Source organism: Oncorhynchus clarkii, chromosome 24 (assembly GCF_045791955.1).
Source record: "Oncorhynchus clarkii lewisi isolate Uvic-CL-2024 chromosome 24, UVic_Ocla_1.0, whole genome shotgun sequence".
NCBI lineage: Eukaryota > Metazoa > Chordata > Actinopteri > Salmoniformes > Salmonidae > Oncorhynchus > Oncorhynchus clarkii.
In genome coordinates this window covers 46,980,509-46,994,697 of record NC_092170.1, presented here as the reverse complement: position 1 = coordinate 46,994,697, position 14,189 = coordinate 46,980,509, and the positions used below count along the sequence as shown (strand labels likewise).

General features: G+C 43.7%; 1 protein-coding gene across 1 annotated transcript in view; it reads left to right on the top strand.

Annotated features, from left to right (window-relative positions):
• LOC139382346 (contactin-5-like) overlaps nucleotides 1-14,189 on the top strand; it is a 313,518-nt gene that overhangs the window by 292,174 nt on the left and 7,155 nt on the right. The window contains exon 20 of the mRNA XM_071126317.1: nucleotides 8,250-8,362. Coding sequence (XP_070982418.1) covers nucleotides 8,250-8,362 — 113 coding nt within the window. The remainder of the gene's footprint in view (nucleotides 1-8,249; nucleotides 8,363-14,189) is intronic.

Below are 14,189 nucleotides of genomic sequence, written 5' to 3'. Positions count from 1 at the left end.
AACTGTGATAGGGTAGGAAACAGGAGGAGGTGTGTCTTCTGATTGATGGGTTGATTGTTGACTGATTGGGGAGTGATGATTTTCACCTGTGAGGGGAGAATGAGAGAAAAGAAACACGCACACGCAGGATACACACACAGGATACCTGTATCCGTAACACTCCCACCCTTAAAAGAGCAACCCCAGGGGTTGCGACTACAGTATTTAAATGCTCACTCACAACAAAGCAACAACCTTGCAAAACATACAGAAATCATCTTCACACACGAGACAAAGCATCTGCCAACACATTATCTGAACCCTTTTTGTGGCGGATCTCCAAATTATAATTTTGTATAATCAACGCCCAACGCATAAGGCGCTGGTTCTGGTTGTACATTCGGTGGAGAAAAACTAAGGGGTTATGGTCAGTATACACAATCACTGGTAGGGCACTGGAACCAATGTATACTTCAAAGTATTGCAGAGCCAACAACAAAGCAAGAGCTTCTTGTTCTATTGTCGCATAGTTTGTTTGACATTTATTAAATTTACGGGAAAAATAACAAACAGGATGATCTACTCCACTCTTGTCCTGCTGCAGTAGAACAGCACCAGCACCTCTGGCACTAGCATCTACCTCAAGCTTGAACGGTTGTTCAAAATCCGGAGCAGCAAGTACAGGGGTACTACATAAGAGTGCTTTCGCTGATTCAAAAGCTCTCTTACAATCAGGGGACCACACAAATGGTCTTGCCGGACTGAGCAAATCAGTCAATGGAGCAACTACCGCAGAGAAATTTTTGCAGAAGCTACGGTAGTAGCCAACCATCCCTAAAAAGCGGCGTAGCTCTCGTCTAGTGGTAGGTGCAGGGAATGCAGTTATAGCCAAGACCTTGGCATCAACAGGGCGCACCTGTCCATGGCCAACCTCTTTACCGAGATAGGTAACAGTAGCCTTCCCAAACTCACACTTTGCCAAGTTCAGGGTTAGAGAAGCAGTTGCCAACCGTTCACATACTACCCTTAGCAAGTCAACATGATCTGACCACTCAGACGAATAAATCACTAGGTCATCAAGGTATGCACTACAATTAGGAACGCCAGCTAATACGGAGTTAACCAGTCGTTGGAAAGTGGCTGGTGCATTTCGCATCCCAAAAGCCATGACTGAGTACTGAAGGAAGTTGTCTGGGGTCACAAAGGCAGAAATCTCAGAAGCACGTGAAGTTAACGGAACCTGCCAGTAACCTTTTAAGAGGTCCAACTTGGTTACATACTTAGCAGCACCAATAGTGTCGATACAGTCGTCCAGTCTGGGTAACGGGAACGAATCTGGCATTGTGACAGAATTTACCTTTCGATAATCCGTACATAACCTGGACGTACCATCAGGTTTAGGAACCAGAATGCAAGGAGAACTCCAAGGGCTTGAACTTGGCTTAGCCAGGTCATTCTCCAACAAATATCTCACCTCATCCCTCATTATCTTCCTCTTGGAAGTGTTGATACGATATGGGTGTTGCTTGATAGGAGTAGCATTTCCAACATTAATGTCATGTTCCAACACATTTGTGCGAGTAGGAACGTCATTAAAGAGACATGGAAAACTGTGTAGTAGCCTCACAATATCATTAGCCTGTCCATCCGTTAAATGAACCAGACCTGACTGGATAGACAGCAGCATTTCTGATTTGGGCAATCTAACACACTGCTGTTGAGTATTGCGCAACTCCAAGCCATCAACATCATCAATTTGACAGTCCACTATCATAGCAGTAGTAGCAGAGGAGACAGCAGTACCTTCCTCAGTTTTTGAACTATCTAACTGTGTGATGGGTCGGGTGTGGTAAGCTTTCAACATGTTAATGTGACACACACGAGATTGGCGTTGTCTATCAGGAGTTTGAAGCACATAGTCAGTTTCACTTATTTTCTTTTCAATTAAATAAGGACCAGAGAAACGAGCTGACAGTGAAGATCCTGGAACAGGTAATAACACCAGTACTGGGTCACCTGGCTGTAGTGGACGAGAAACAGCCTCTTTATCATAGTGTCTTTTCATGCTCCTCTGTGAGGAAGACAGAGCTTCCTTTGCAAGAGCACAAGCTTGGTGTAGGCGCTCACGAAAGCAACTAACATAGTCCAACACATTCTCATCTCTGGTACACAACTCTTGGGACAAGAACTGTTCTTTAAGGACTTTCATTGGTCCTCTTACTGTGTGACCAAACACTAGTTCAGCCGGGCTGAAACCTAGGGACTCCTGCACAGTTTCACGAGCAGCAAACAAAACTAGAGGAACTCCCTCATCCCAATCTTTCTCAGATTCCAAACAATATTTACGTAGCATAGACTTCAGTGTCTGATGCCATCTTTCAAGCGCACCCTGAGACTCTGGGTGATAGGCGCTTGATACACGGTGCGTAATTGATAAGGATTTCAACACCTGCTTGAAGAGCTTGGATAGGAAATTGGTACCTTGATCGCTTTGTACCACCTTAGGTAACCCGAATGTCGTGAAGAATTTTATTAAGGCTTTACTCACTATCGGAGCTGTAATCCTTCTCAGAGGAATAGCCTCGGGGTATCTTGTAGCCATACACATTATCGTTAACAAAAACTGGTTACCCGATTTTGTCTTCGGTAACGGTCCGACACAATCAACCACCACATGCTCGAATGGTTCACCTATGACAGGTATGGGACAAAGAGGAGCGGGAGGAATAACCTGATTTGGTTTTCCTGTTATCTGACATGTGTGGCATGTCCGACAGAACTGAGCCACATCTTGTTTTAAACCCGGCCAAAAGAAATGTCGAAGGATCCGATCATAAGTCTTTGTAATTCCTAAATGACCAGACCACTGGTGATCATGAGCAAGGGATAACACATTTTGTCGAAAGGCTGTAGGAATCACTATTTGGTAAACAGCATTCCAATCTCCACCTGCATCAACATGGGATTTCCATTTACGCATGAGGAGATTACCATCCATGAAGTAAGCCACATTCTTCTTCTTCACCTCTTCTAACGAGACAACACTAGAAAAACATTTAGCAAGCTTGTTGTCAACCTTTTGGTTAGCAATCAGCTGCTCACGAGTGACTGGTAATTGTATTGCATCAGCAATAACTTCAACGTACTTTGATTCTTTCCTGGGCTGTTTGTCAGAGGTGATCAGCTTCTCAGAGGTATCACACAATCCATCCTCTTGATCATCCTCTTTGAACAGAACAGTGTTCGACAAATCTATCACGTCACCCTCTTGTAGTGCCTGAGCACGAGTGACAGCACAAGCGGGGAACACATGTGGATAACTCTGTGCCAACTCATTCGAGAGCGAGTGGTCACTTTTATCCAATACTTCCAATACGGGTACTACCTTTCCTCCGGCAATATCGTTACCCATTATAAAGGTCACACCTTTCACTGGCAATTTAGGACGTACCCCCACTCTGAATATTCCACTGATTAACTCAGAGTGTACTTTCACAAAGTGCAATGGCACTGGGACAAAACCCATTTCAATACCCTGCACTAACACACTGGAACCACAGTATGTATCGTCAGATAAGGGCAACACATCAGACAATATAAACGACTGCGCCGCACCAGTATCTCTAAGGATTTTAACCGGACGCTGAGACGCTTCGTCATTCTCTAGGGACACAAACCCCTCGGAAATGAATGGTTCATAACTGCGGTCGGGGACTGAGACTTTCAAACTACAGTTACCCTGAGGTACCTGTTTTGTTGCAGACCTCACAACCGTACGAATTAGAGCAACACCTGTTGGTGGCTTGGCACGAAGAGGCATCCCTTGTTTGCGTTTAAGCAGGAAGCAATCATTAATCATATGTCCCACTTTATGACAATAGAAACAGGAACGCTCATTCTTCTGGCGTGCTTGATATACTACTGCGGGCCGACTAGGGCTAAAGGTAGGAAACTCAGTGGTTCTACTCTCAGTTTGAGCCGAAAACACACTCTTGTGCGTCAACACAAACTCGTCTGCCAACACAGACGCTTCTGCCAGGGAGGATACTTTCTGTTCGTTTAGGTAAACTACAATGCGTTCGGGTAAGCAATTTTTAAACTCTTCCAACAAGATTAACTCCCGAAGAGAGTTGAAATCAGTTACCTTACTAGCAGCATGCCATTTATCAAACAGATTTCCCTTGTCTCTAGCAAATTCCACATAAGTCTTACTAGAAGACTTTCTATGAGACCTAAATCTCTGTCGGTATGCCTCAGGCACAAGCTCATAGGCACGAAGAACAGTAGCTTTGACCACTTCATAATTCAAACTGTCCTCCAGAGGTAGCGCTGACAAAACCTCTTGGGCTTTACCAGTTAATTTACACTGAAGTAATAGGCACCATACCTCTTCAGGCCACTTCAATGCTACGGCTATACGCTCAAATACACAAAAATAGGAGTCAACCTCCGACTCTCTGAACAAAGGTACTAAGGCTATCTGCCTACTAATGTCAAACGTGTTTGAGGACACAGCAGGTGAGGACGACTCACTAACAGTGACAGCAGGAACGAAGGCTAGCCTCGCTGTCTCTGCCTCCAGTTCCATCTGGCGCATTTTAAACGTCATCTGCCTCTGTTCTCGTTCTCGTTCTTTTTCTGCCTCAATTTTACACATCTCCAAATCTAAATGCCGCTGTTCTTTTTCTGCCTCAATTTTACCCATCTCCAAATCTAAATGCCGCTGTTCTCTTTCTGCCTCAATTTTACACATCTCCAACTGGAGAGTCTCTCGCCTAATTTGGGCTCTCTCTTCCACCTCTAGTTGTAACTGTGCTAAACGGACATCCCTCCTGGCATCACCGTTTGACAGTGGGGAGAGTGGTTCAAAATGGGACAATGTGGCTGGTGTTTTAGCCTCGCCCTCATTATCAGACACCAATGGGCTTACAGGAGCAGTAACATCCCCTACAGTGGTAGTATGCTCAGGCAGCGGTAACACAAGCACCTGCTCTTCCAACAATACATTTAACACTAGCTGTTTAACCTCCGCCTTAACTACACTCTGCGGAATCGATATTGAGTAATGGTCAGCCAAGGTCATTAAATCAACTCTACGACATTTATCAAAAACCTCCCACGAAGGATTATCCAAAAAAGACTTCAAATCAAAAGTAGCCATCTTACACTACTTCACAAGAGCCAACGAAAATAGCAAACACTAATGCTACTTCAGCTATGACGCTCAACACTGAACTATACCACTACAACAATCTACATGAGCGGCATGGGTGTCAGTAAAGACATATCCCGGATGAGGCTCCACTTATGTTACGAATCCCTTTTGGCCCGACAGTCTAGGGGGGATGGTAGTGAGACCCGTAACATAACTCATGTAAATTATAATTGTGACAAAGTAAAAGTGTGAACGTAATAACCAGGACAACTGAAATTATACCGTCAAACTCAGGGTTTATTTTAAAACACACAGTAATGGGGGGAGCAGGAAAAGGGGCTGAGCTGGACCCAAGGAAAGAAACAAATATGCAAAAACACCCCTAAGCTAGACTAGCCTATTTCAACAACAGCTAACTAACTAACCAAAATACAGTGGGTGGTCCGCCCAGTTCTAACTAGTGTGTGTTAACAAAGTTCACCTACGGGTAGTGTATGCCCATGGGCGACTTGTCTTGGTTTCCCCTTTTCCCACCAGCAACAAACAAACACCATAACCAAAACAATACTCACAGGTGATGACAAAGTGCTATGGAGGTGCTCAAACAAAAGAAAGGTTAATTAATACACAGAGAGCGAGCGAAGAACAGAGATCTACAAACATGGCATTTACAAAGAGATTGAGCTACTGAAATCTATAAAAGAATAGATCTACCAACATGGCATTACAAAGATTGAGCTCTTGAACAAACAAATGATGGGGTTTTTAAACCATGGGGAAGGAACTGTGATAGGGTAGGAAACAGGAGGAGGTGTGTCTTCTGATTGATGGGTTGATTGTTGACTGATTGGGGAGTGATGATTTTCACCTGTGAGGGGAGAATGAGAGAAAAGAAACACGCACACGCAGGATACACACACAGGATACCTGTATCCGTAACACCAAACATACTGTATGTAAATACATTCCCTCATACCAGCCATACTGTATGTAAATACATTCCCTCATACCAGCCATACTGTATGTAAATACATTCCCTCATACCAGCCATACTGTATGTAAATACATTCCCTCATACCAGCCATACTGTATGTAAATACATTCCCTCATACCAGCCATACTGTATGTAAATACATTCCCTCATACCAGCCATACTGTATGTAAATACATTCCCTCATACCAGCCATACTGTATGTAAATACATTCCCTCATACCAAACATACTGTATGTAAATACATTCCCTCATACCAGCCATACTGTATGTAAATACATTCCCTCATACCAGCCATACTGTATGTAAATACATTCCCTCATACCAGCCATACTCTATGTAAATACATTCCCTCATACCAGCCATACTGTATGTAAATACATTCCCTCATACCAGCCATACTGTATGTAAATACATTCCCTCATACCAGCCATACTGTATGTAAATACATTCCCTCATACCAGCCATACTGTATGTAAATACATTCCCTCATACCAGCCATACTGTATGTAAATACATTCCCTCATACCAGCCATACTGTATGTAAATACATTCCCTCATACCAGCCATACTGTATGTAAATACATTCCCTCATACCAGCCATACTGTATGTAAATACATTCCCTCATACCAAACATACTGTATGTAAATACATTCCCTCATACCAGCCATACTGTATGTAAATACATTCCCTCATACCAGCCATACTGTATGTAAATACATTCCCTCATACCAAACATACTGTATGTAAATACATTCCCTCATACCAGCCATACTGTATGTAAATACATTCCCTCATACCAAACATACTGTATGTAAATACATTCCCTCATACCAGCCATACTGTATGTAAATACATTCCCTCATACCAGCCATACTGTATGTAAATACATTCCCTCATACCAGCCATACTGTATGTAAATACATTCCCTCATACCAGCCATACTGTATGTAAATACATTCCCTCATACCAGCCATACTGTATGTAAATACATTCCCTCATACCAGCCATACTGTATGTAAATACATTCCCTCATACCAGCCATACTGTATGTAAATACATTCCCTCATACCAGCCATACTGTATGTAAATACATTCCCTCATACCAGCCATACTGTATGTAAATACATTCCCTCATACCAGCCATACTGTATGTAAATACATTCCCTCATACCAGCCATACTGTATGTAAATACATTCCCTCATACCAAACATACTGTATGTAAATACATTCCCTCATACCAGCCATACTGTATGTAAATACATTCCCTCATACCAGCCATACTGTATGTAAATACATTCCCTCATACCAGCCATACTGTATGTAAATACATTCCCTCATACCAGCCATACTGTATGTAAATACATTCCCTCATACCAGCCATACTGTATGTAAATACATTCCCTCATACCAGCCATACTGTATGTAAATACATTCCCTCATACCAGCCATACTGTATGTAAATACATTCCCTCATACCAGCCATACTGTATGTAAATACATTCCCTCATACCAAACATACTGTATGTAAATACATTCCCTCATACCAGCCATACTGTATGTAAATACATTCCCTCATACCAGCCATACTGTATGTAAATACATTCCCTCATACCAGCCATACTGTATAAAGAGACATTCACTTTGATATATCTGTATATGCAAATCAAATTCCTGGTACATGTAAATGTACTTGACAATTAAAGGTGATTCTGATGCTGATTCTGATATGGAGACATTTTCTCATTCGATATGTTAACATTTTGGCCATGTTCTTTTGTAATCTCCACCTGGCACAGCCAAAAGAGTACTGGCCACCCCTCATAGCCTGGTTCCTCTCTAGGTTTTGGCCTTTCTAGGGAGTTTGTCCTAGCCACCGTGCTTCTACACCTGCATTGCTTGCTTCTTGGGGTTTTTGGCTGGGTTTCTGTACAGCACTTTTTGACATCAGCTGATGTAAGAAGGGCTTTATAAATACATTTGATTGATTGATTACTATTAGACATTATATTTTATTGTGCACGCAAGAAACAGAAATGTACCACAATAGACCAAATAGATTATAACTCCCTGTGCTTGTATTTAGTTGTATTGTTAATTGATCTCTGTGCTTTCTAATCAGCTCCAGTCCAGCCTCCAGCCAACCTCATGTGGATTCAGGAAGGAACTAACGTGTCTCTAAACTGGGAGCCGGTCAAGTCTAAAGACAACGAGTCAGATGTCATAGGATACAAGGTACGCCCACCTTACAATACTCTACAACCGTCTCAGCTCATTCTCATCCTATCTAGGAGCCGGTGTCCTGGCTCAATAATCATCCTATCTAGGAGCCGGTGTCCTGGCTCAATAATCATCCTATCTAGGAGCCGGTGTCCTGGCTCAATACTCATCCTATCTAGGAGCCGGTGTCCTGGCTCAATACTCATCCTATCTAGGAGCCGGTGTCCTGGCTCAATACTCATCCTATCTAGGAGCCGGTGTCCTGGCTCAATACTCATCCTATCTAGGAGCCGGTGTCCTGGCTCAATACTCATCGTATCTAGGAGCCGGTGTCCTGGCTCAATACTCATCCTGACCTGGTGTCCTGGCTCAATGTCCATCCTGACCTGGTGCCCTGGCTCAATATCCATCCTTACCTGGTGTCCTGGCTCAATATCCATCCTGACCTGGTGTCCTGGCTCAATTCCCACCTTGACCTGGTGTCCTGGCTCAATACCCGTCCTGACCGGGTGTCCTGGCTCAATTCCCATCCTGACCTGGTGTCCTGGCTCAATTCCCATCCTGACCGGGTGTCCTGGCTCAATGCCCATCCTGACTTTGTGTCTTTGCTCAATGCCCATCCTGGCCTGGTGTCCTGGCTCAATATCCATCCTTGCCTGGTGTCCTGGCTCAATATCCACCCTGGCCCGGTGTCCTGGCTCAATATCCATCCTGGCCCAGTGTCCTGGCTCAATATCCATCCTGACCTGGTGTCCTGGCTCAATGCCAATCCTGACCCGTTGTCCTGGCTAAATTCAAAATCTGACCATTTTACTATTATGGCCTCCTAATCATCCCCAGCTAACTCATCCAACCATACTATGGTACTGTATATAGTCTCTTAATCATCCCCAGCTAACTCATCAAACCATACTATCTTACTGTATATAGTCTCTTAATAATCCCCAGCTAACTCATCCAACCATACTGTATATAGTCTCTTAATCATCCCAGCTAACTCATCCAACCATACTATCTTAATGTATATTGTCTCTTAATCATCCCCAGCTAACTCATCCAACCACACTATCTTACTGTATATAGTCTCTTAATCACCCCCAGCTAACTCATCCAATAATACTATAATATTGTATTATAAACAAAACAATAGGTTTTAAGTGAGAAGTATGCATTGGTCTGAAGCACCACAATGCCTACTCCACCCATGCTCTACCAAGGTTTTTCCAGCACACAGCTTTGACCTACTACAGTAGCCATGTTGGTCTATTGTACTTCAAACTATGTGAAGGCAGGTTGCTTAAGATTCAAACCTTCTCAAACTGACTACATCCATATGAAAAACTTTGCAAAGATAAATATATCTAGCTAGCCTGCTTCTTTGTAGCTTGCTTCTCATCTGACTGGTGTTAGCTAGCTAGCTACAGCTGCTAGCCTGCTACTAGATAGCTGCTGTTGTGCAGCAACCGAGTTGCTGGTCTCGGTTTTAGAAAAGGTAGCACATTGTTGGTTCTTAATGGACATAAATTAGCATGTGAGAGTGATAAATTACACATACTGTGGGGTGGCAGGTAGCCTAGTGGTTAGAGTATTGGGCAAGAAACTGAAAGGTCGCTGGATCGAATCCCTGAGCTGACGCGGTAAAAATGTGTCATTCTGCCCCTGAGCAAAGCAGTTATCCCACTGTTCCCCAGTAGGCTGAAATTGTAAATAATAATTTGTAACTGACTTGCCTAATTAAACAAAGGTTGCATTTGATACTTTTTTATAGTCTCAGTTTAATCCAACGTCTAGAATTTCAGCTAACGTTAGGTTGGCCTAGTAAATACTCTGAGAACTCAATTGATAACTACCATTTAAAAAATCGGTGTGTTTTTCTCGGTAATGACTGGACGGCTCATGATGAGAGGTGGAGAGTTTGTTGTGTGCTTCCAATCATGCTGATTTGACATTGGTGTCAAATTGGATTAGATTTGATGGTAGGGAGATTTTTATTTATTAACCGTAGCTTCAACCAATGCCATACTATTGGCCCTAGCTTCAACCAATGCCATATTATTGGTCACAGGTTCAACCAATGCCATACTATTAGCCCTAGCTTCAACCAATGACATATTATTGGCCCTAGCTTCAACCAATGCCATACTATTGGCCCTAGCTTCAACTAACCTGGGGCGGCAGGTAGCCTAGTGTTGGACTAGTAACCAAAATGTTGCAAGATTAAATCCCCGAGCTGACAAGGAAAAAAATATGTTGTTCAGCTTCTGAACAAGGCAGTTAACCCACTGTTCCTAGGCCGTCATTGAAAATAAGAATTTGTTCTTAACTGACTTGCCTACTTAAAAATAAAGGTTAAATAAAATGCCATAATAATAGCACTAGCTTCAACCAATGCCATGTTATTAGCCATAGCTTCAACCAATGCCATACGATTGGCACAATTTTCAATCAATGCCTTAATTTTGGCCCAAGATTCAACCAATACCCTAGCTTCAACCAATGTCCCAGCTTCAACCAATGCCCTACTATTGGCCCAAGTTTCAAACAATGCCATGCTATTGCCATAGATTCAACCAATGCAATCCTATTGACCCTAGCTTCAACCAATGCCCTACTATTGGCCCTAGCTTCAACCAATAGCCTAGCATCAACCAATGCCTTTCTATTGGCCCTAGAGCTTCAACCAGTGCCATACTATTAGCCCTACCTTCAAACAATGCCATACCATTAGCACTAGCTTCCACCAATGCCATAATGTTACCCCAGCTTCTACCAATGCCATACTATTAGCCCTAGCTACAACAATGCCATAACATTAGCCCTAGCTACAGCCAATTCCCTACTATTGGCCCAAGCTTCAACCAATACCCTAGCTTCAACCAATGCCCTAGCTTTAACCAATGCAATCCTATTGGCCCTAGCTTCAACCAATGCCCTAGCTTCAACCAATGCCCTTCTATTGGCCCTAGCTTCAACCAATGCCATACCATTAGCCCTAGCTTCAACCAATGCCCTAGCTACAACCAATTCCCTACTATGGGCCCAAGCTTCAACCAATGCCCTACTATTAGCTCTAGCTTGAACCAATGACCTAGCTTCAACCAATGCCATACTATTAGCCCTAGCTTCAACCAGTGCCCTACTATTGCCCCTAGAACTTCAACCAATGCCATAGTGGCCCTACCTTCAAACAATGCCATACCATTAGCCCTAGCTTCCACCAATGCCATATTATTGGCCCAAGCTTCAACCAATGCCATGCTATTGCCTTAGATTCAACCAATGCTATCCTATTGGCCCTAGCTTCAACCAATGCCATACCATTAGCCCTAGCTTCAACCTATGCCCTACCTTCAACCAATGCCCTACTATTGCCCCTAGCTTCAACCAATGCAATCCTATTGGCCCTAGCTTCCACCAATGCCATAATATTACCCCAGCTTCTACCAATGCCATACTATTAGCCCTAGCTACAACAATGCCATAACATTAGCCCTAGCTACAGCCAATTCCCTACTATTGGCCCAAGCTTCAACCAATACCCTAGCTTCAACCAATGCCCTAGCTTTAACCAATGCAATCCTATTGGCCCTAGCTTCAACCAATGCCCTAGCTTCAACCAATGCCCTTCTATTGGCCCTAGCTTCAACCAATGCCATACCATTAGCCCTAGCTTCAACCAATGCCCTAGCTACAACCAATTCCCTACTATGGGCCCAAGCTTCAACCAATGCCCTACTATTAGCTCTAGCTTGAACCAATGACCTAGCTTCAACCAATGCCATACTATTAGCCCTAGCTTCAACCAGTGCCCTACTATTGCCCCTAGAACTTCAACCAATGCCATAGTGGCCCTACCTTCAAACAATGCCATACCATTAGCCCTAGCTTCCACCAATGCCATATTATTGGCCCAAGCTTCAACCAATGCCATGCTATTGCCTTAGATTCAACCAATGCTATCCTATTGGCCCTAGCTTCAACCAATGCCATACCATTAGCCCTAGCTTCAACCTATGCCCTACCTTCAACCAATGCCCTACTATTGCCCCTAGCTTCAACCAATGCAATCCTATTGGCCCTAGCTTCAACCAATGCACTATCTTCAAACAATGCCCTTCTATTGGCCCTAGCTTCAACCAATGCTCTAGCTTCAACCAATGCCTTACTATTAGCCCTAGCTTCAACCAATGCAATCCTATTGGCCCTAGCTTCAACCAATGCCCTAGCTTCAACCAATGTCCTTCTATTGGCCCTAGCTTCAACCAATGCCATACCATTACCCCAGCTTCCACCAATCTCATACCATTAGCCCTAGCTTCAACAAATTCCCTACTATTGGCCCAAGCTTCAACCAATACCCTAGTTTCAACCAATGCTCTACTATTAGCTCTAGCTTGAAGCAATGACCTAGCTTCCACCAATGCCATACTATTAGCCATAGCGTCCACCAATGCCATATTATTTGCCCAAGCTTCAACCAAAGCCTTGCTATTGCCACAGCTTCAACCAATGCCATACCATTAGCCCTAGCTTCAACCAATGCCCTACCTTCAACGAATGCCCAACTATTGGCCCTAGCTTCAACCAATGCCATACTATGGCCCTAGCTTCAACCAATGCAATTATATTGGCCATAGCTTCAATCAATGCCCTAGCTTCAACAAATGCCTTACTATTAGCCCTAGCTTCAACCAATGCAATCCTATTGGCCCTAGCTTCAACCAATGCTCTAGCTTCAACCAATGCCCTTCTTTTGGGCCTAGCTTCAACCAATGCTATTTTATTAGCCCTACTTTCAACCAGTGCCATACTATTGGCCCTAGCTTCAACCAATGCCGTACTGTTGTGGGCGCTATCGCCTCCACAATAATATAGCCACCTAATCAACCCCAGCTTACTCATCCAACCCCTCTCATCTTCCCTGCTACTTTTCCTTTGATTGTTGCTGTAAACGAGAATGTGTTGTCAACTTCTCAGTCATCTTACCTGGTACAATACACCTTATACATAAACTATCCAGACACAGACAATCTGCCTTTAGCCAACACCATTACCACTCTGGAGCCAGTAACCACAGGCCCAGCACACATTTATGTATTATTAGTTCTGGCAGAGTGACCCACTGAATTAACATAGCTAACATGTATACAACAATAGGAAGGCTATTGAAACTGAAACATTGTGTATGTGGCTGCAGGAATAAGACAGTGTCTGTAGAAACATAGGGGTTGGCTTTTCTTTCTCTGTTATCTTGTGTAATGTATTCTCCTCGTGATGGAACCAAGGTTATATTCACAACTGGAGATGTTGTGCTCAACTCTTATACAGATAGGAGTCGTCAAACTCAGAAGAAATAGACGTTCTTTACTCACAAATAAAGTCATTAATTTAGATATATGATATCAGCAGTCTCAACCATATTGTTGTTTGTGTCCAACTGGAGGGGTTATTGGTTCAGGAGGGGTTATTGGGTCAGGAGGGGTTATTGGGTCAGGAGGGGTTATTGGGTCAGGAGGGGTTATTGGGTAAGGAGGGGTGCGTCCTGCTCGAGGGGTTATTGGGTCAGGAGGGGTTATTGGGTCAGGAGGGGTTATTGGGTCAGGAGGGGTTAATGGGACAGGAGGGATTATTGGGTCAGGAGGGGTTATTGGGTCAGGAGGGGTTATTGGGTCAGGAGGGGTGCGTCCTGCTCGAGGGGTTATTGGGTCAGGAGGGGTTATTGGGTCAGGAGGGGTTAATGGGTCAGGAGGGATTATTGGGTCAAGAGGGATTATTGGGTCAGGATGGGTTATTGGGTCAGGAGGGGTTAATGGGTCAGGAGGGGTGTGTCCTACTGGAGGGG